This window comes from Triplophysa rosa, linkage group LG15 (assembly GCF_024868665.1).
Source record: "Triplophysa rosa linkage group LG15, Trosa_1v2, whole genome shotgun sequence".
NCBI lineage: Eukaryota > Metazoa > Chordata > Actinopteri > Cypriniformes > Nemacheilidae > Triplophysa > Triplophysa rosa.
This window is the reverse complement of record NC_079904.1, coordinates 925,197-948,618: the sequence shown is the minus strand read 5'-3', so window position 1 is coordinate 948,618 and position 23,422 is coordinate 925,197. Positions and strand designations below refer to the sequence as shown.

General features: G+C 40.9%; 2 protein-coding genes across 4 annotated transcripts; one reads left to right on the top strand and one right to left on the bottom strand.

Annotated features, from left to right (window-relative positions):
* Positions 1-80: 80 nt before the first annotated feature.
* On the bottom strand, positions 81-15,236 carry mia3 (MIA SH3 domain ER export factor 3). 3 transcript variants are annotated; one of them, XM_057353435.1, is made up of 28 exons: positions 14,314-15,236; positions 13,201-13,334; positions 12,510-12,596; positions 10,186-12,421; positions 9,800-10,102; positions 9,569-9,708; positions 7,548-7,679; positions 7,427-7,448; positions 7,236-7,324; positions 7,077-7,154; positions 6,895-7,005; positions 6,742-6,813; positions 6,491-6,595; positions 6,291-6,413; positions 6,092-6,191; positions 5,931-5,986; positions 5,756-5,846; positions 4,816-4,954; positions 4,558-4,720; positions 4,440-4,475; positions 3,698-3,765; positions 3,511-3,608; positions 3,067-3,180; positions 2,746-2,814; positions 2,505-2,554; positions 2,361-2,417; positions 1,589-1,868; positions 81-1,507 (listed from the first exon to the last, which is right to left on the bottom strand). In XM_057353435.1, the coding sequence occupies exons 1-28, from the start codon at positions 14,432-14,434 to the stop codon at positions 1,200-1,202; spliced, it is 5,382 nt and encodes a 1,793-aa protein (XP_057209418.1). In that variant the 5' UTR covers positions 14,435-15,236; the 3' UTR covers positions 81-1,199. The 3 variants fall into 3 exon arrangements, with proteins under 3 accessions (XP_057209418.1, XP_057209420.1, XP_057209421.1); XM_057353437.1 differs by having other exon boundaries at positions 9,569-9,705; XM_057353438.1 differs by lacking the exon at positions 2,361-2,417.
* Positions 15,237-15,483: 247 nt separating this feature from the next.
* On the top strand, positions 15,484-21,126 carry taf1a (TATA box binding protein (TBP)-associated factor, RNA polymerase I, A). Its single transcript, XM_057353440.1, has 10 exons — positions 15,484-15,946; positions 16,403-16,554; positions 17,015-17,128; positions 17,244-17,442; positions 18,048-18,163; positions 18,342-18,500; positions 18,582-18,648; positions 18,914-19,037; positions 19,128-19,276; positions 20,713-21,126. The coding sequence occupies exons 1-10, from the start codon at positions 15,838-15,840 to the stop codon at positions 20,802-20,804; spliced, it is 1,281 nt and encodes a 426-aa protein (XP_057209423.1). The 5' UTR covers positions 15,484-15,837; the 3' UTR covers positions 20,805-21,126.
* Positions 21,127-23,422: the final 2,296 nt, after the last annotated feature.

Sequence of the window (23,422 nt, the reverse complement as noted above, 5' to 3'; positions counted from 1 at the left end):
ATATATTACAGTCACAGTCTATATGCTATTAAACACAATAAAATGACACTAAACAAACACTGTAACCAGCTTCAGACAAACACCATTCTCTACAGGAAAAAACAGCTTTATTTAACTCATTCATAGAATTCACATCACTGTTTGATAAAAACAGTTTCTTTCCTTAAAATGTCATAACGCACATTACATCCTCTAAACAAACTTCTGAAATAATTTACTCTCAAGTCAAACAAAACCGGCCAAAAATAAAGATAAAAGGGTCTGTAGATTTGAGGTTGTTTGTTTCGGAGAGCATTGCATTAAAAAAATCCAGGGAACATCATTAACAGTCATATGTATTCTACATGATAAGTCAAATTCAATTTTGTTAACTCAACTTGGCAAAGCTGTGAAATTCATTCATGAAACCATTCGTGATGTCGTAAATAAACATTTTTAATAAACAGCATTCAATGAAACAATTTATGGCAGGAAAAAATGTTTGACATGACATGCTGTTAAAGCTTTACAAAATCCGTTTCCAACATCCATTAATACAATTAAAATGCGATTTATGTGCTGGCTGAATGTTGACATGAATCTGATGACCATTTATGAGAATAGTTTTATTATATATGCAGCTGAAAGAAATGTACAAATACTTTGTCAATATGACATCATATGTGCCTTTCCGCTAGGAAAAGAAATCATAAGCACAGACGTACAGAAAATCAAACGTTAAAAGAAACGAAGCGTGGGCGAGCGGGAGAATAGCTACATGACCTGGAGACTTAAACCGACTAAAAGCAACCAAAAACAGCCAGCGTTTGTTCAAAACTGCTGAAAAAGGCATAAAAATATCAAACCTCTCTCCAGTCTCTCATATTAAAGGCTGTGATGGTTTATTTCGCGTGCCTAAATATAATACCAGACTGGTTAGATAATTTCCCAGAATGCATCATCACTGGGTGAGTGGTAGAGAGAAAAACGAACAAATGTCTATTTCAAACTATTTCCATAGGAAAGGTTTGCAAACTTATAAAATCAAAACCCTCATCATTTCCCTCACAATTGTGTTATTGAAACAAGCTTCAGCAAAAATGGCAAAATCAAACTATTGTTTTAACCCACCCACTCCAAATGCAGCTGATGCTGAAATATTGAAAAGAATCAGGACCCAGTAAAATAAATCAAGGCTGGTGGAGCTGGTTCAAGTTCATTCACGGCTCTGCCACGGATGAACCGCCAGCGTCCTGTGAGGGGCCGTCTGTGGGGGGATTGTTGGATGGTGTGACGTTCTCCTCACCGTCTCTGGAGCTCTGAGCCACTGGCGGAGCGGGTCCAGGGAAAGCCCGGCCACCGTACGGGTGTGGAGCCATCGCTCCAGGGGGTGGCAGAGGTCCGGGGTGGAAGGGCCGTGGAGGAAGCCCACGAGGTCCGTAAAAATCAGGAGGGAAGTCGCGGGGGCCTAGTGGCAGTGGGGGGAGCGGCCCCATGGGCGGGAGATCTCGTAGAGGTGGGCCTCGTGCTGTTGAGACATTTCACAATCATTAATATCACACTTATTATTAAAATGATCTGTCTAGACTGTGCAGCGATGGGGTCTCACCAAAATGTGGAGGTACGGGTCCATATGGGCCAATCAGAGGAGGAGGCCTGTAAGAATCCATAGGAGGGGGTCTGAAGCGTGGCTCAGGGCCCAGTCCTGGGGGCATCATGGGAGGATGGCCATTGGGCGGTCTGATCATAAGAGGAGGAGGTCCGTTGGGCGGAATGGGTCCACCCATCATTGGCGGTCTATAAGACTTAAATGGGGCATTCAGTGGCGGTACAGGAGAATCCCGAATGGGGGACGGTAAGAAAGATCCCTGACTCTGAGACTTCGAGAGCTGAAACAAAAGACACATGAGAGTAAATCCAGTTAGTCGTGAGTCCTGAAAGCGTTTTCACTCTGACATCCTGCTCACTGACCTCAGCAGACGTTAAAGTAGAGCCATAAACACACCGTAAGCACGAACAGTTTACATGAAAATATGACGTGTAATTGCAGTTTAACGCTTCTCAAAACCCGTCACGTAAAGCTGTTGTGTTCATGCCCAGAGTGTGTTTCCAGCTCAAGCCATGCGCTTATAAAAAAAACAACCTCTGACTTACTTAAAAATGTGAGTTTTGTTAAACATACCACAACCTTCAGAGCACAAGACCCACACAGCGATTAGAATGTGAAAACACATCATGACCAAACACATTGTGTTACAAACATTGTCTATCACAACGCCGCGGATTTAAAGCCACAACCATGTCGGATGTGTGTGTACCCGGCGTCCCGCCATCGTGAGAAAACCAGCCCCCTCCATCCCAGCACCAAACACTGTACTCACGCTCTCTACGGGCTCAGATGAGACCTGCTCAGCCGTCTCAGTGACCGCAGCTGTCTGCTTTAGAGCAAACACAGCCACCACGGTTTAAAGATCTGGAATCATGTACATTACATCTCAAACAGAAGATAATATCACAGTCTTTACCATTGGTCCGTCGTGTGCACACGGAGACGATGTCATGGAAGGAAACATTTCTGAAACACAAACACAATGACGCGAGCCATTTAATATGACGTTTAGATTGAATGATTGTGTGTCTTTAGCATTTCTAACATTCAAAGTGACGCCACAGAAACACTATATCAAAAGACTTTTGACATTTGAGTTTAATAGCCTTTCATTTCTCTGATGGCCTGTAAAAGGTGGCACGTGTACTGATGTGTACCTGGTCGAGAGGGCAGCGGGTGTCCGAGCTCTGAAAAGCACCCGTGAGGGTCTGAAGGGGGCCGTGGACCTGAAACAGATCACGACCGATTAGAAACGTTATCAGATCATTTCTGTCTATGGAATGACAGCCTGAGGTCTCCACAGCTGGAGTTCAGAGGAGAGGAGATGACAACGCAGCCAGGAAAGAAGACAGGAGATGCTTTCAGGAGAGGAACAAACAAAGGTTATGAGGAATACAAAAGAGGGATGAAGATGAATATGGCTGGAGCAGGTTGGAGTCAGGAAAGGTTCAGGGGAAGATGATGCGGCAGAAACTCACCAAACGAGTCGCTCCGTCTGCCTACAGGAGCAGAAGGGGGGCGGCCGGGACCCTCTATCATTAGAGGAGGAGACGGAGCCCCCCCACTGACGGGGGACGGCCCGTATGAATCACCTGTTCCGATCAAACCAGGACAATGAGAATGAAGTGTCGACCCGATGAAACCACAAGTAAACTTCTTAAGATAAGCTTTCACCACAGAAGATTGAAACCTAAACAATGCCACGTAACAAAACTGACTCAATGCTACGATCCGCCCTCTGGTTACCGTCGCTAGTCTCGCAGAGTGTTCTTCAGGACAGAATTAGGGATGTTTGGTAAAACGTGCTTATAAAGTGGAAAAGATGGTCATTACCAGACAAGCTGCGTAAATCTGTCTGATTATAAAGCAGTCGTTCTGTTGGTGAGCTACGTTAACAAGAGGCTTAGCGTCGATGTCCTCACCTCTCCTCATGGGCGGCATGTGTCGGTCCGGAGGTGCAGAGTTGAGTCTGAACACAGTTTGCTCCAGGTCTGATATTTTATCGCTGCACTCCACCAGCCTGAAGAATCAATTCAAGAACATCAAAAAAACGACTACTCGCATGGAACGGCAGAAAGTGGATCAATATTTGATTTAATGAACACTCACTTTTGCCGGAGTGTCACGGCCTCTCGTCTCTCCTCCACCAGCACTCGTTCTGAGGCGCGCGCTTTCAGCTGATAAAAACCCAAGAGCACAGATGTAGTGGGATTTAACTGGTGTGTCACAGCAACAATTAGTTCGTTACAGGTGATTATTAAACTGTTGACATGTTTACAGCATCTACTAAATGCATCTGTTTATATTGTAAGATTCTGCTTTTCAGATGATTTCTTCCAGCTAAAACTATGTTCTCCAAGTTAGACATGGGCCGGTATGAGATTTTGACGGTATGATAGCCTCAAGCCAACACATCACGGTGTTACAATTACCGCTTTAAAACGTGTTCTTTGAAATGTCTGGGTAAAACAATGAACACAATACATTTTATTTTTAATCAACACACAATATTTGGCACAGTAGTAAACATGAACCGTATGTCAGGTTAAATCAGTGCCTCCCAAACTTTTTGAACGCATGGCACCCCTTTCCAGTCTTTTTTTTTTAACATGCATTTCTAGTAATAATTACACGTACATCGATATAATTGGATTGAATGCGGATGAGCAAACAACAAATTAAGCATAAACAAAAAATAGCACAGAACCTGATGGATTCCTGCACTTTCCGTCTTTGATGAGACATAAAAACAGCTCATACCTTGGCAACGGTATTACAGGAAATTTGAGTGGCCTTTCAAACCTTGAAACCGGACATGAACATTAAAACAGAGAACACGTCAACAACTCACCCAGTTCTCGTGAGCTTTCTTTTCCTGGATCGCAACCTGATTGAAAAGATCACAACAATCAAGTGTCAGTGATGTAGAATGCCAGCATCTCTGCGAGGGATATAAAGAGCAGCGTCACCTCATTCCTCAGTGTTTGTTCATTCTGCTGCATCTCTTCCTCAACGTCTCTGATCTTCTGTTTGAGGGCTCTCAGCTCCTCCTCTGACCTCACTGCTTTACTGTCCACCTCCGACAGCTTCGTCTCCTTCTCACGTCTCTCCAGCTCCTCCTGAGTCAACTTCCTGTAGGGGAATTTATCACACAATCATCCTTACAGCTTCAGTTTCATAGATCTGTAGATGCTTGGATGGACGCTTTCTGATGTAGCGAGACTTACTGCTGTAAGGCGTTCTCTTTCTGCTGGTACAGCTCAGTGGTGATCTCCAGCCTCTGCTGCAGGTTCTTCAACTGGTTCTCCAAATGAGTCTTGTCGCTCTTCACATTCATCTGGTCGTGCATGACCTTCTGATATTGCTCTAGAACGACACACACAACACAAGCGGATGAGGATTGGCACAGATGATGATAAGGCGGGTTTTCACTTCTGCGTCTGACCTACGCCGTAGCCTCTGTCAGGGGTCTCCAACCTTTCTGTAAGCGAGGGCTACCTGAAGAGATAATATCATCTAGAGGACTACTTGTTGATAAAATACTTTTAAACATGATTATTTTTCAGTACATCCGACCAAATTAAGTTTTCTTTCACATATTGTTAAAACACGTGCTAATGATAACGTTTTCATGACGATATAGTCACATATTCCTCAACTGTCTTGAGCATTATTGTTGAGCCCTGTGTTTGGCGGGCACCTTACAGAGTTCATGCCGGCTAACAGCCGCCCGCGGGCACCACGTTGGAGACCACTTTACGCCGTAGGTAATGCGCCGGTTTTTGTTTACACTTGTGTGTTGTTGTCCGCGTCGACAGGCAATGGCCACCAAGACAAGAGCCGAAGAAGAAGCGGTTCCTTGCTGTCTGAAGCATTTAGCAATGATAGCGGCAAGCAAACAGTCACTTTTGCAGCTTGAGTTGTTACATACAGAAGAACATGTCATTTATTTAGATCGTTCAGAACTGCGTGTGAGTAAACCCGACGCTATCAAGGAGTCGTTTGGCCTGAAGGGAGGGGGTTCAAGCAGACCAATCACAGCGCTTGCGGTCCGCGTCGCATTGAAGCTCCGTTACATTTTTGGAGAGGTGCGGGTCAGGCTACGGCGTAGGCTACGCTGGAAGTAAAAATCCGCCTTTAGACTCAGTGACGTGACGGGCGTCATACCCTCAAGCTCTTGTCTGCTCTTCTGTTCGGTGAGGAGACTTTCCATGTAGCGGCTTCTCTCGTCTTCAACAACACTCAGAGTGGCTTTAATCTGTCAAACGAGAACAGCGTGAGAAACAGGAGCAGCGCAAAATCCTTTTTAAACAATCCGCCCGAACGCACAACGCAGACGCACCCTTGAGACGTCCATCATCTGTTTGATACGCAGTCTCATGGTGTCCATCTTCTTGTCTGAAAGAAAGCAGATGTTTGGTCTTCAGCACAGAAGAACATCTCTTCTAACATCACTGGAATTCATTACTGACATTAAGTTCGAAAGATTTCAAGCAAATGTACCAGCTTCCTCTCTGTGAGACATTTTAGCATCATCTTTCTGTGAATCCACTGCATCGCAGGCTCCCAGACGGGTGAGTTCGGCAATACAGCCGGACAAAACCTACACGAGTAACACATTACTGCTACGTTCACGTGGTTACTGTATCGTGTGTTTTAGCAGCATCCACAACTAGAACCAAACGCTTCAGCTTCTACTCACGTCAATCTCATTTTCCTTGTGCACCAGCGAGTCCTCCAGCTCCTTTTGGGATTTGTGATAGACTCTGATGTCCTCGCTGAGTTTCGCGTGTTTCTCCTGCCAGTCTTTAGCATCACGCAGCAGCTGGAAGAACATCAGCCGGTCAGATTCATGCAGACATTAATAGAGCGAATCAGATCTGACATCTGCTCAACACTTACAGATTTCTTCAGTTCTTTCAAAGCATTGTTTTCCTTCTCAAGGCAGTTCACCTGAGCTTTCAGTGCATCTTCTCTGAATTTAGCTTCATCCACGAGGACGTGAACCTGTTAGCAAATCAGCCAAACTTGACAGTGTTAGCAATGGTAATTCACACCAATCACGTTTTTCACCAAAACTCAACTCGTCCGCTTACATCCCCAAACCCAAATCAAGACGATATGTGTTGTACACAGAGAGAGAGATGGGTTACCTTCGCTCGCTCCTCATCAAAGTTCTTCAGAGTTTTCTGGTATTTCTCGATCCTCTGGTGCATTTTGACAATCTTTGGTTGAAGAAAAACTAATTGGATGAATTCTGAATCTGATGAGAGATTTATGGTCAGCTATGAAACAAACAAACCCACTTTTTCATTCAGACTTGAATTTTCCTCTTGTGTGTCAACAATCTTCTGGTTGAGCTGAGACATACTGCCGGACATCTCCTCACACTGGCTTTGGAGTTTCTTGTGATGCGTCTAGTATAAGTTCAGAGATGAAGTAAGTTTGGGATATACACGTTATATTACAAATGAATTCTGTTATTTACCTTCAGCTGTTTCATGTCTTGCTGGCTTGAACTGAGGGTCTTCTCTGAGCTTTTTAACTGTTCCTCACGTTCTTTCATCTGTCAGGAGAAAAATGAATCATTCGCAAAAGATCAAAAGACTTCCCAGGACATCAGTGAAAACCCACAAAGGAAACTCACCACAGCATTCAGTTCTGATATCTTGTTGACGGCATCCGATTTCTCACTGACGAGCTGCTGGATCTTCTCTCGAAGCTGCTTTTCGGTTACTGATCAACAAACATACAAAACAAATAAAAGTACATCAATTCTGAGGCAGGGCACCACATTAACATCTACAACATATAGACGTCACGGTCAAGGTGACTTACACGCATAAGTTCTGCCTTTGATCTGCAGGAAAAAAAAGAAAACCAAAGATCAAGATCACATTGATTCAATCCACATTTAAGAAGGAGGGCATTCATCATGTAAACAAAGTGAGCATCTTACAGCGAGCACCGTCCTCCAGAAAAACATCAGGACCGTGAGGAAGCCGACAGCGGCCGTGACCAGCACCGGCTCCCAGGGGACGCCGTGGAAAGTGGGACCCGGTCTCCATTCCTCTGGAAGGTCAGCGATGATCTGAATGCCACAAATGAAAACATGTACAGTATGTTATACAGGACGCTTTCAAAGACACAAACGCTTCAGCCTGCAATCCATTAAGTTTGATTGACAGATGGAACTGGAATCATCAGTCCTCCATTGACTTCCACTGTATGAACACAAAACCACTCAGACATTTCTCAAAATATCTTCTTTTGTGTTCCACTGAATAAAGTCTCACACACAGGTTTACAACCACATGAGAGTGAACGAAATTGATTTTAGACTTAACCATCTCTTTAAACAGCTCAGTTTCATTTAATGCCAGAGCTCTTTTGTTGACAAGTCTCAAATATCAGTCAGCTGTTCAAGTAGTGACCCTTATTCCACAACACCCATGAAACTCAAGGGGTTTTCTGGACTTTCACCTCTGATGAAACACAGCCACCTGTAACAAATGACTCATTATAAACTCGAACGAGTTCAACGATTCAAACGAGTCACTTCTGTGGTGTGAACTGCACTTTAACGAACGGAAGAGAATCACTCTAAACAGAAAGAGTTCGGGTCAAAATCCAGCCCTGTTACACAACTAGTGCACACGACCTGATCTAAACTAGCTCTTGAACGAGATAAACTAATGCATTTCACTCTTTAAAAACACCTTCGTCGAGACTTTGAAGGAGAAGCACTTACTTCCTGAAGTCTGGACTGCATGAAGACGACACAAGTCATGTCAGAAGATGGAGCGGTAACGTTAAGCCTCGACTCTGAATACATTCACTTTAAGCGTTTTACTGTGTTTACCAGAGTAAACAAGTGCTCACGCGCCGAGGCTGAAGGCGCACTAAATGGCGGGCCGCTGCTTCATGAAGCCGGTGTTTTCTCAACTAAAATCCTCTGACAAGCTTTCCATTCGTAGCTATTAAACGTTTGGGCTTCTAAATAAGTCGATAATGTTGGTAAACAGTTAGTTGTTTTTAAATCGCTGAAGTAAATGTCGTCCTGAGATCAGCGGAGATCTCTTTACAACACGTCAACGTTGCAAAGCGCTGAGCCAAGAATCTCTCTTGAGGAGAAGCGATTCCGCTTTCGGACTGGTCACGTGATGCTACGGGCGGCCTCTGATTGGTCAATCGGGTCACGTTGTCTAAGCACTAGGGATTGTTTGCTGTTATGATAGCGGTATTGTAGGAGATCTAGAAGCGCTCACGAAAACAAGGCAATAAATAGAGATAACTATTGAATCGATTTGGGTTGTAATAAGAGGACGTTGTGTTTTTGATGCATGTATGGATGTTAAACTGGATTATAGTCACAATATACCGACGAGTGCTGTTGTATTTCACTCATGTATTGACGTTTCTCCTTCAAAACAGCTAAAATTACCATAGCAACCTATTCATCCTAAAAAAAAAAATTTTTTTTAAGGGTATTTGTTTTTGTAAATGCAATACATCCTAATAATATCATAAAAAGGATAAAGAAAACCTAAACCACACAAAGTACATCAGTGATAAAAACAGCACTCAAAATACACAGAAACCCTCAAGAAACAGGATCTTTACCATCATGTGATGAAGTCAAACCAGTTTTCATGCATGCAGTTCAGTCATTAAAGTCATGTCAGATGTGTATGTCACATGAGGTCACGGTGCATGGAGTTTTAATATCAATATTTGTTTTTACGGCTGTGTGCATTATTACATCTGCAAATATAGAACGCTGCCGTCTGAGGACGCGAGTAGTGAGCTAGTGCCTAACATTTTATAACTCATCAGAAGCTGGCTATAGGAAAGTAGGTTTTGTGGGACCACAAGAGTTGACTGCAGCTGTAAACAGCAGTTCCCAAATAATTCCCTTAAAATCATCAGCACTTTCGAAGACGGCACAAGAAATGTCTTAAAATATAGCGTTTTACTCACAACTTCTGCGTACACTCCAAGATATTCTTTGACGAGAAGCAGCGGGCTCCAAAGTTCATCTGAACTGCTTGAGCTGGAGATGTCAGTGTTGGTTTCAGTGTCGTGGAAGTCAGAGACGCTCGGGGTCTCCAGTGAACCTGCTGACACAAAATACAACCAAACTGTTTTTTTAACAACTATACAAGCAAGATTTGATTCTAGTAGAGTTTAAAGATCGAAACATTTACAAACCTGAAGATGGATCCATTTCAAAGCGAAGTCCAATGTCCAGCGGGTTGTCCAGAATAGCATGAGGCCCCTTCTGGATGTCCTCGGTATCCTCAAAACCCATCTGAGCATCCTTATTTCTGTTGAAATGTCCTCCGTCTTCCTCGAGGCCCATGTCTTGACTCGGAGACAGATCTTGTGCATTTGCATTTAATTCAGTATCGAGTATTGCTTCAGATTCATTCTGCTCCTCTCGGAGGTCAGGACTTTCAGCATCACCGTCAACATCGACATCATCCTTCGCCACTCTAGAATCGTGCTGTTCCTCTGTAAAACAAAACATGCACACAGATCTGTTCGACAACGGAACATAAAAAGATGATTTTAAGACTGAATGAAATGCTTCTCACCCGTTTCAGTCTGTTCTTCCTCGAGCAGAGGAACGCTGTCCCTGTCTGCTGAATGTTTCTGTCGTAAAGAGAAGACGATCTCCTGAAAGGAGTCGAGAATGGCCGCCTCCAAATCGTACATTTCCGGCTCCTTCTGCTGTCCGTGTTCTGGAGCACTTCTCTCTTTTTCGTTCAGCACTTCCTCCGTCTCGTCAAGAATCGAGTTCTCGGAGGCCTCCATGATCTGGTCCAGAGTGTTCTCCACATCCTCCGTGCCCGTCTGCGACGTCCTGACAGACAGCATCTCCTGGTCCAGATCAGAAAACATGGCTTCCAGCTTGAAGAGGTTTTTCAGGCCGAGATGCTTCTGAATGCGCTCCACGTCTTCATCTTTCAGGTGATCTCTCAGAATCGTGAGTCTCAATACGCTGTCACTGTATACAGGCTCCTCGCCCTCACGTTTGTGTTGTGAGCCGTCTTCATCTTGAGTGGCGTTTGTGTGCTTTACCTCATCTGCTTCTGTGCTGTCATCCGATGAATCCGACTCGGACTGGATTTCAGGTTCACGTGTGTCCTCTGCAAGTTGAGATTTGGATGAGGCGAAGAGGGCATTCTCGTCCTCTAAAAGCTCTTCAGCATCGTCCTTTTCATCTTCAGCCCGGCGCTGCTCTGATTCTAGTGTGTTTTTGAGCAGATCTGCGAGTTCGTGTTTTACTCTATGAATCTGATCGTCTGACTCGTCGAACAGAGCCTCCGTTTCTGAGCTTTCTAACACCTCAGACGTGTGTAACGCAGTGCTCTGGTTTGTGATGAACTTCTCCGGATCAGCTTCTTCAATCTTATCATCTGCCGTTTTCTTCTGGTTTGGAGCAGCGTTCTGAGGATCGTCGTCTTTAGTGTTTTTGTTTGCATTCTCGTTTGTGTTCATGTTGACCATCTGAAGATCTTCAGTGTTTTCATTTGTTGTTTCAGCCTGGTTTGTGTCTAGAGTCTGTGGATCTTCTTTGTCAGCGACGTCATCTGCGTGTACTGATGGGAACGTGCTCTCGGTGTGGCTTTCTACAGGTGCTTCGGGTGGGATGTCGTGACTCTTCGGCTCAGTGCTATTGGGGTCTCCAGTTGTGTCTGGAGTCGTGGTGTCTTGTGGCTGCTGAGAACGTGTGGGGATTTGACCTTCACCCTCGTCCTCTGCTTGTTTCTCGGAGTCGCTTTCTGTCCACAGGTTCTCGGGGCCAGCGAGATCTTTGCCATGTGATTCCTCTGGCACCGTCTCCGTGTCTTCATCTTTGGTGATTTCTTCAGGGGATCCTTGTGTTTCATGTTGGACCTCTGCTTCTTTAAATGTTGACCAAACGTTCTCATCCTCAGCGATCTCCTCGACCATCTCCAGTGTTTTCTCTGCTGTCTGTAGTGGTTTTTCCTTCTCTGTTTTGGGAGGTTCTTTACTCTCCATCTCTGAATCTGATGCTTGAGGTTCCACAGGAGACTCGGTGACGTCCTCTGAATCAGTCCGTCTCTCAGAGTCGCTTTGGTGGTTCTGCTCAGATTGATCAATATCATAGACATCAGAATCTGACGGATCCGTCTCTACGTCTACATCTTTGCTTGGTGAAATATCAGCTTGCTTGTTTGGGATCTCTTGAAGCTGAGCAGCATTTGGTTCTGGATCTTGCTTTTCTGGTTCATCTTCAGATTCCAGTGTTGTTTCTGATGAAATATCTTCTATCTTTGGCTGAAAGCTGTAAGATTCCTGATCTATAGAAATTAATACATCTGCATCTCTTTCGGGTGATTCTACAGGTTCTATTGTCTCTGTTTCTGAATCGAAAGAATCTGATTCTATAGGTAATTCTGAATCTAAAGACTTTGTTTCTGAAAGTGGTTCTGAATCTGAAGAATCTGATTCTTTAGATAATTCTGAATCGAATGACTTTGTTTCTGAAAGTGAATCTGACTCTGTTTCTAAATGTGATTCTGAATATAAAGAATCTGATTCTTTAGGTAATTCTGAATCGAATGACTTTGTTTCTGAAAGTGAATCTGAATGTAAAGGATCTGTTTTAAGATGTGCCGGTGATTCTGAACTTTCTGTCTCGGTCTCAGACGGCAGCTGTGATAATTCAGCTTCGTGAGACGGTTCTTTTGAGTCTTCTGTCAAATTCTCATTTTCTATTAACAATGAGTTTCCTAATAGCACATCTATATCATAGCTGTCAAACTTATCCAGGCCAGTATCAAAGCAAACAAAATCTGTTTCCTGAAAGAGAAAGAAAAGAGTGCGATTACTGTTTAAACGTGACAACAAAAATGAGCCGATGTCAGTCAAATGCACAAAACCAACTCACCTCTGACGGCACCTCAAACTCTTTTTCAGTGTATATATGATTTATAGTAAGATAGTCTTTTGGAAAATAACCAAAGTGGTTTCCAACCTATGCAAAAACAGAAAGAGAAATATATACGTCATTTGCCACTTTCACATATTATTAAACATTTATTTAGTGCTAACTCTACAAAAAAATGAGCTTGCTAGAAAGATACGGTGGATAGATGTGCTAGATGTCTAGACAGAGATTTTAGTTTCAGATTGCAGCCCAAGTACAAAGGAAGTATTTTGGCTCGACAGATTACATTTTTATGATAAAAATAATGAGGTCACACAACATAAGACTGTAAATCTAAAACCTGTGAAACATCACATTATGTGTGAAGACAAAAATGTATAATCTGATTCATATTTTGGATTTACTAACCTAATATTTCAACACCTTGTTTTACTTGCATTGTTGAATATTACAATAACACTAACCTGTCTTGTTAATGTAGTCTGTACTCTTATGAATATCATCTTTTAAGAGACACACGTCTTCTGCCCAGCTAAATCAATACATAAATGTATTCTGGCTATCATCACAAACTGTTTGCATTGCCAATATAACACAAATTAAATACACCTGCATGGCAACTGATGTCTCACTGCAAATCTATCATCAACAACACCAATAACTAAAGATCAATCATTAACTGTGTACTCACACTGCCGGCCCACATATCCGACCTCTGTCCTGAGAGTTTATAATACACATATATCGTCTCTCCTTTCTTGAAAGACAGAAAACGACAGTCCGGCCCCGTGAAATCCTTGGCGGCCTTCCCTCTGCCGAGAAGCACTAAAGACACACAAACAGCACGACTGAACACTTCTTATATCACATACAAGGTAAGTTTCATAATCTGCTTTGCTTATTCACAATCAAAAAATATTGTGCATTAGGAATACATAACACCAGCCTCTCGATTCTCTCCTACAAATGTGGAATTGAACCTATATGATTCAATGTGTCTACAGAACACTGTAATTGTTGAATTTGCACTGGATAAAGAAAATGAAACCTATCTCATTAGAAAGCCTCCCTCCTCCCCCATTTTCATTACCATAATGTGTCTGAATGAGCTGTTTGAAGTGTAAATTCCCAGCACAGTTTTCACAATGTAATCTCCTACAATGGAAATGTAAATTCTTTCGATTTTACGAGTTTATTGTGTGTCTGTTGAATGTATTTGTGTCTTTAATAATGAGGCAACTTTAGGTTGGTGTGATGAAATAGCGTTGCATCATTTTTCTTTTACATATTCACTCTTAAAGACATTTCATTCTTATCATCACATAGCAATGCCTCATCGTCCTTTATCTCAAAATCTCTGAACCCAGATAATGTTCAGCAGGTTGTTTGTATATAACGACCTTGCCAGCCGACCAACCAACCAAAGCCTCTGGTGCGCACATCCCATCTGGCGACATCAAAACAAGCTAAAAGCAGACCTTACATTTAACATACAGTAATGCAACACGTGATCACGAGCTATGGGGATCATTTATTAAATCACGCACCGCCCTTAAAAGTCTGTTGACTCTATAGCATTTACTTATAAGGGTGTTTGTGTTGTTAGCTTCGCCCGCTAAACCGAGAGGGCTTAACATCAACAGGCACGAGCTTCAGTGACACAACCCTTCTCATCCCCCCTCTGTGTCATTCATAAATGACTCTTTTATCGTTACAGGATGTTACAAAGTTACAGCATCCCGCTCTAACGGCCTTTATGACGTCAACGCCGCTGAAGTTTAAAGACCCTCGTCCGGATACTCACTGCTGCATTCTTCATCCGCGCAGCGCTTCAGGTCTGAGAAACGCCGCTCCCCGCTCCATTCACCGAAACACGCGTGGACCAGAAGCGGTAAAACATAACAACACGGATTCAGTGTAGCCATGTTTGACTGACTCTATGGCTGCAGTCCCGCGGTGCGTGCAGCCGACACGTCAGCAGATCTGATCCTGAGCCGCTTCAACGAGGAGGAGAAAACCACTGGAGTCATGTTACAGAACTCTTAAAGAGACAGCTACGCCAATACAACATCATCTGAACACACACACAACATCGCTGTGTGTATGAGATTACCAGCAAACAACAACGATCACAACATCTCCGAACCTCCACAACAACATGTAAACAAACTGTGCCATACACAACACTTTCAGGACAGTAATATTTCAACACCTAACCTTACAGAGACACATTACAGAGATTTGTGCGATACATTTAATATTCCCCGTGGCCGATTAGAGAATACAGTTGGGAGGATGAAGGCCACCCCCCTCAAAACCTATTCAGTTTATAATGAAATATCACCACTTTGCATTGAAGATATACATTTAAATAGCAAACAGTGAAACAGAAATGTGATATCAAAACAACGTGACTCTGGTAAACTGAGAAGAAAATATGTTCTTCAAGATTTCAGTGAAGAAGAGTCCAGGCAAATAAGATAAGTAAGCAATATTTATCCCCTTGGTCCTTCCTAAAACCAACGACATTCATCCATCCAATCACTTCTTTAACTGGGAAAACGATTCATGTGCATTCTGTGTAGGCCTGTGAATCGTTGAAATTATAGACAAATGTTTTGTATGGGAGTAGCCTATTTTTGTTACTAATAAGACCATCAACCACTTCTCCTTACTTTTTTCTTTTTGATTTCTTAAATGCTGTGTCAACCCCAACACGTTTGTCTGTTTTTTTTTGGGGGGGGGGGTAATGCTAAGGGAAGCACTTTATTATTTTGTTGTACATAATGAAAATATGAAAATAAAGGCATTCTATTCTATTCCATAAAGGCGTGTAGTACATGAATTTTGTTCAGGAAAAGGAAAAGGGTGCCTCCGCAGCACGCGTGTTGTTCTCCTCCAGTCCGACAGGTGCCGCTGTGCGGGGATATTGTGTTTATTTTATTGCTCAACTGTACAATGCAAGACAGAGAACAACACAAACAACAACACAAGGCACCGGGAACAACACAAATAACACCACAAAATAATGATAAGGCACATCCACAAAAAACGCCGTATTAGAGATTCTCAACAAACGTCACTGCCTGTAGAATAATTTGGAGTCGTAGCTGTATCGCAGCAAGGTGCCGACAGCAGTCGCTGTGCGCCACTATGTAGCGCTGTAATAACACTCGAAGAAGAAAATGTCTGTTTATATCCACATGTTAATGGCGTGTCAAGCTAAAATTGTATACCTTATATGAGTGAAAAAACAGTATACTGAGTTCCATTTATATTATTTTAGCATATTTACTTTGGCTGAAGAAACGTACTAAACGTACTCGATATGGATGATATAGAGGCTGAGCTGAAAATCGACTCTCCAGGGAATGAAACGACAAACCAGGAGATTATTAAAAACCCACTTCACATTGAAGCACCATCCAAATACTACGGTAATGCGTTGTGATCGGATGACAACACACTACCATTCACACTTATTCATTATTATATTTTCCACATTTTAGAATAACAGTAAACTTATCAAAACTGTTGTAACAAAATAAATACATGAACAAATGGAAAGTTTTATGTTAGGTCATCTTTAGTGCAGTCCGTCTTTGTGTATCATTTAATCAAGCAGCTTCTTCGGGTCTCACCCTGCTTTCTAAACAGTATTTAAGGAGTAAAAATATATATATAATGTGTTGGCAACTTGGCACAATTATGTTTTGTCTATAAAACTATAATGTAAATCTTTATAGCACCTTTAGATCAAAAGGTTTTCTCGAATTATGAGAGAAACGTTGTAGTGACATTAAGTGACCCTTGAGTGGTAGTGTTAGCTCAGTTTCTGGGGTCCTCGGTGAAACTCATTCAATCATATGTTTATTCTTCATGTCTGTCTAAAGAAACTGGCTTTCATAGATCCAGCAGAAAGTGTCTGAAGGTCATCAGAGATGCTATGCTGCATCACAACTGGCAGAAGGCTGCGGAATATTTCACATCTTACATTCAAACTCTGGAGGACACCACTGTCACCAGTGCACATCTCACTCGTGATGTATTCATTCTTTTGTTTCTCTAAATGTTACTCCGTGTGTTAAAAGTTGATGATAATGACATGGGTTAAATTAAAAGTGTACTTTATTTAAAGAAGAATAGACTGGAACGGCGACGCTCATCAAAAGTTTAGGCTCATGGTAAAATGTATTAGAATTTTTTAGGGTGAACTATTACTTGAAGTATTTTCATCGTTGATTCCCCCTCATGTGGTTGAAAATCTGTATATGAACACAAAAGATGATCTTTTGAGAAATGTCTCAATGGTTTTGTGTTCACACAATGGAGGTCAATAGGGATATGTTGTTTAATTATCAACATTCCTAAAAATATTGTCTTTTGTGTTCTGCAGAAGTAAGAAACTGGTACAGGTTTAAAATGACGTGATGGTGAGTTCAGTAGATGTGGGATTCAATGTTCAACATGAAGATTGAGTTTCTCTGCATGTTTTTGTCCTCCAGGTCATTTGGAGACTCGGCGCAGAGATTCTACATCATCTCGCTAATGCCAGCATTGATGATTTTAATGCTGTGTATGAAATTATGAAACATGCAGGGGTCTCAAACTATGCTAAGGTAAGAATTGAACTGATTCGTGAACAGTATAGTCAGGATGTCTACTAGATCTTTCCAGCTTGATCTAACTTGAATAAAACCCAATCTTAGCTCTAACCTCAACTGCATATTATAGATCTGTTTGGAACACGCGTTTCATCTCCTGCTGAACGGACAGTCGGATGAAGCCAAGCGACAGCTGTCCAGCGCAAGTCACTGGAGGTACGGCAAACTGACGGACGCTCAGTCTCTGGAGATGAAACTCATCCATGCTTACTGTGGCTTTCTGGATTACTTCATCTGGAGCAATAAGATATCCACCACACCAGAAACAGGTCAGAGATTGTCTATGTGATTCCATTTGATTCTGTGGCGGTCGTGCTGCAGTGTCCAGTATCCCACTAACATTGCGATCTCAACCATCAACTAACAAAAAACCACCATTGTGTTTATTATGATTGTGTAACCAAGCGTGTCTGGAGTTTCATCATTTCTTTAAGGAACGTTTCTAAATTCCTTTGATTTTGTTGAAAATGGTTACTAGAACACAACTGTGTTTTATTTCAAATAGAGAATGTGAAGCTGACGTCACGCCCTATGTTACATGTTGCAGCCATCTTGGGAGGATCATGCTCCACTGCTGTTATTGTTTTGATATGTACCGTTACTTATTTTGTTTGACATATTGAGAAATCGAAAGTGAAAGAACAAGGGGCTTTTCCATGAAGGACTCTGCGTAATGCTATTGCAGTTTTTAACACAGCAAGACCGACCTACCGTAGTTATATTTCCTAATCAAACAAGACAAACTAATCACTGCATTGAACGCACTGGCAGCCATCCTCCCAAGATGGCGCAACATTCAACACGGCGTGACGAAGCTTACATTCTCTATAGGAAGAAATGTTCATCTGTCCATTCAACTTTTGTGTTATTTCAGAGGACGTCAGCAGTTTGCAGGAGATCTCCATGTACTTCAGACAAGCTTCAGTGACTCTGCAGGAGATTATAACGCGTCCGGGAATCTGGGACCCCTTTGTGTTGAGTTACATCACTGTGAGACGTCACCTTACTTTGAGTCCCTTAAAGAAGTTTCTTTGTTTGAATTCTTTACTTTTTCCTCCTGCCTTCTCTCTACAGTGACCAGCGCACTTCGATACGAATAAGAAAAGAGACGTTTTCATTGAAATACTGTTCAATAAACATGCTCTCCTGTGTGTCGTGTCTCCTGCAGATGCTGGAGCATAACAACAGTCTAGATGAGGCGCTGAAGGTTCTGCAGAATTACGCCTACAACAAAGATTTCCCATCGAACCCAAACGCTCACGTCTATCTGTATCAGTTCCTCAAGAGACACAACGCTCCACAATCTGCACTCATCTCATCATTAAGGGTGTGAGATCATTACAAACGACTTAGCAATGCAAGTATTGAATGTTTGAGATGAATATAACCTCATCTGTGTGTGTTTTAGATTCTGCATTCTGCTGTCCCGAGTCACAAGCTGATGTTAGAGTTCTGCTCTCTTTTACTGAAAAAACGTATGTGAAGAGAAATCCGCTTCTTTATTTCAAACGCATCTGCTGGTGCAGAACTGTGTGTTGTTGTACGCTCACAAATGATTTTCTGTCTTTTATGACACAACAGTGTCACAACACCATTGACAAGTTTTCTGACTCGTTCCAACAAAATGGATAGATCTGGGATTTCTCATTAGCCATTCATTCATTCAGTGAATCATGGCATCTAATAACAACAGCACTGAACTGAAATGTGTAACGTAAGAGTTTTCTTCTACTTCTCCAGATCAAGACACGGCTTTAAAAGAAGCTCTCTGTGCTTGTATGGACCTTCTCGAGTTTTCCAGCTGGAAATGTGACCGGGATGCATGGAAATGTCTTCTGAAAATCCTGCAGCGACCCAAGAACGAGTACGTGTTCGCATCGTCTGCAGCATGTGTTATTGGAAACTAAACTAAGCCACTAAACCGTTTCTTCTGCTGATTTTCTTTACGACGCAGACATAATATGGTGAAAGAGGAATGGGCCGTCAGAAGATCATTGTGGATGGCCTTTCACTTCAGACCTTACATCATCAAGACGGAGTCGCAGAAGGACGTCAGACTTTGGAGAATCAAGGAGAGAGTTTTAAAGCTTCTGGGTGAAGACTGTAAGTACTGTGCACACCAATATCACGTCACACGTCTGGTCCTGTTTACACCTGATGATAAATCTGTCTCAGGGGTTGTTCACATGCACCCATTTTCGCCAATCTGAATTAATTTAATCTGATTTCAGATTATGAAAGTGCTACATGTCCCCTAAACGTTGCAATACCATTCAAAAAATGTTTACATGTACATATATATTCTGAACAGAACTACTGTGCAAGCACACAGCTAGGGTTGCCAGATTCGTGTAACAAATCCAGTTCAATGGCCATTCAAAACGATCCAAAAACCAGCTCGAATGGCCTCGCATAGCCCAATAATCAACATCTGATGGAGAACATTATTCCACTTTTAACTCGCAAACATAACGGGACCTGGCAACACTGCGCACAGCGTCTAACATCTCACTTCAAACTTCAAGTTTCTAGATGGATGTACAAGTCAACGTGGTTAGAATTTACACATTTGCAACGAAAACAAAGCTAACCAATAACGCAAAGCTCTTTATTTGCTTTATGTAATGTTATAAAAGAACTCACAAGCCCTGTATTGTACAGCGCATGTCTTCTTCGCCTTAATAATGCATGTGACATTGCCATGGATAAAACATAATCTTCTGTTGAGTTTCGTGTTTTTTTTTTATTATTTGATGCAAACATTAGATAATTAAGACATACGCAGCACTGCGCATGTGCACGAGGTATTTTTAAATCCGATTGAGAAAACACTCTGATTCAAGCAGAATCATCAATCCTTATTTTTTCCTCTCGATCGGATTGCTTTCGGTCTACACCACCCCCTTTCAATCCCATGGAAATTGCAATCGTATCGACCTCAATCGGATTGATTAAGGTGTTTACATGAGTGTTTACTTTTCAGTCCGATTGAGTCATCAGTCCGATTACAATTGGATTATTTGGTTGCATGTAAACGTGGCTAGGGAATTGCATCTTTAAACTGGATCGCGGTCATTTATATGTATCAATTTGGGGTGTAACAATATATTGCAATATACATTTTTTAATTTTATTTTATGTATTTACTGTTCTCACTTGGGACCTAGCTTTTTAATTTGATTTAAAAGTTAAAAGTGTTTTATTTAAATTTTGTGTTTTATTTTTTCAGTGACAGACCAGTTATCAGTTTATAACAAACAAGTATATATATATATATACACAAAAAACACTATTCAAAAATAATTTGCACATTTCATTCAAAATATCATGATACTATTGTAATCGTGAACCCAAGTGTGTTGTTTAGAATCGAGAGCTTGTTTTTACACATTTTGCTTACACTATAGGTCATTTATTAAATAAAAAATATGAGATCAAAGCCTTTGTTTTTGTTTTTTATGTCATTTCCTATGACATGAAATAACGTGTGTTCTCACGTGACATCACTGACACTCCTGTAATTGTGGTTGTTTTTTCAGTACACATAGAGGATACTAGAAAATCTCCCTCAGGGCAGAGAGACAGACATCATAACGCCAGTGAAGACAACGTCGACGGGTCTGAATCATAAATAAACATGAAGATTATAAGAAGATTTCCAGATCTTTTATGTGGATTGTCAATAAATGTCAAAAAATCAATTCAGCAAGTTTACAGACGGCTTTAAATGTGTCCAAGAGAGGGCGCAGATGCTGCATTTATAAAGCCGGCTGTAGTCCAGAAAAGATTCTTTCAAACAAACATGTTTGTCTGACAAAACCCTGCACACATTCACGTGTGCTCCAAAACAAGAACAATGATGCCAAGAAATGCCTTTCTTAGATACATTCAACTTTATAATTAAAGTGTTTTGGATCGAAAAGTTGGTTTGGAAAATAAACGTCAAGTTGAGAACGTTGAAGTAGTTGGTTTGTCTTGTTTTTGCTTTAGTGACATCATCTGTAGATCTGTATGATATGTGTTTCAGTGAAGGCAATGAAACTTGACATGTGTATAAAAGAGGTCATGGAAAATCACAAATTTGAGCTAAAGCAGAATGTTTTAAAACTCCAGGTCAAAACAGGACAAATATTTTGTTCTGCAGGTTTTTCATGATCTTTTGAGGCATGCGAGGAGTAAAGTAGATCAGTGTTGAGTCTGCTTTTCACTTTGTTTTCTGCAAAATGGTATAAATGTGTTTTTATCTCTCTAAACCTGTTTAAGTAGATTTAGAGTCATTAGACAGATGGATTGTAATACGCGAGTGGCACGTGTGGCTGTTTTGCTCACGACCATCTGAACGGTGAGATTGAGCAAGATGTTCATCGTCGGTCGAGCAAACGCCTCCCACACAACTGAATCACACAGAATAATATCATACATAAGGAATATTAAATCCATTTGCGTTGTAACATTTCCATTTTCCTGATATTTAAGCGTATTTATCGCCTAAATTACCAACATTTGATCCTACTAACTAGTCTCTAGAGTAAAAGCTCAGTAAAGATTAAATCTGCAACCACGTTACTTTCAACCATTCTGGTGTAGTTGTTTAATGTTTATCTCATTGCAATGTGCTTGATTATAAATTCACACAAATCATAGTTTAAATTGTTCAGAGACATGGTTACAAATCTCAAACACATACAATATTTCATTTGAGCCCATGTGGTGGATGATGTAGATTTTCTGAAGGTTAAACACCTCTGCACAAGAGGAAGTGCTGCATAACTTCCTCTTCCGAAGCTTCTAAATATCACACCGCATAACGTCAGTTTTTCCACTGACATGTGTGTGCGGTTATCTAAATATATTCAGATCATTTTTAGTAGACTAGTGTGGGATCTGACATCACATATCTTTATTTAATAGTAATATCAAATGCACATGTCAGTGTTTATTTATTACACACACAAAGCTGCTGGGACTATTTACATGTGGATTTATGTGTGCTTTATTGATATAAATCTGTTTGAACGTACGTCTTCTTTACAAATGAATAATAGCCGTTCTAAGAACCTGTTTTACCCCGGATATCACTTGCTTCTGACCCCATGAGTAAAGATCCTACGGTATCTGCTTCTTTTATTAGTTACAAATGATTCATGTAGAGCATTTGTGGCACTATAACATTTCAGATCACAAGATGAGAGACAAAAGCAAGATCCCATAATACTTCAAGTTATGAATTGCAGTCATGAGCTTAATAAAGTCAGTTCTCTGGTCCACAGGAGTGTGTTTGAGAGAGCATTGAAACTAGGCATGGGCCGAAAACCGGTTTCAAGGTATACCGAGGTTTGAAAGAGTCAAGGTTTCAAAAACACTAAGGTATGAGCTGTGTTTACACAAAAATACACAATTAAGTCATGTAATGCAATGGTTGATGTTTAGGCCTAATATATGGGCTATGACAAAAGTAAAATTTTTGAAAGAGTATTATAATTTTAAGGATTTATTTTTGCCTGACAAATGTTCTATGAATGTTGGTTAAAACCAAAATGTATTTGTGCCCAGTTGCAAAGTTGTTGTTTGTATACGCAGACATTTGAAAAGAACACATTTTACAGTTGTAATTGACACTTTTGCTAAAGGTTATCATAACCTCATAATATCATGTCTAATTGAAACAGATGCTGGGATTTTATGAAAATTCACATTCTTCCAGATCTTTTAAAATAATCTAAATCACGTAATAATTTAATTTTAAATTAATTCTTTGTTTGTTTGTTTGTTTGTTTGTTTGATGACATTTCTAACTATTTGAATCCATTAAGAAAATAATTATCTGTAAACATTAACGCAACACAATATAAAGTAGTATAATATATGTTAATACGCATGAATTATTTTCAAGAGTTGTACAAGTATTATAAATTCATTTAATTTCACGCTGTAATCAGATTATTATGCGTATCCAGACTTTCATAATTTAAATGAAAATGTGTTTGCATTTATCTATTAAACAAGGTGAATAATGTTTCTGTAAGATTACATTAATATATTTATACAGTCTATATATTATGTGTATACTTAGCATATACGTCTGTTTAATATTATATGTAAGGATGTTTGTTAATGTCTTGTTAATAATTTTGAAAAATAGCCCATTACATTGTTTGAAAAAATCTAGATTAATGCAACTTTTATACAGTATTTTCTGCTCAAATTGTACAAAAACACAGTAGCAGCATCATTTTATAAGCCAGCTTC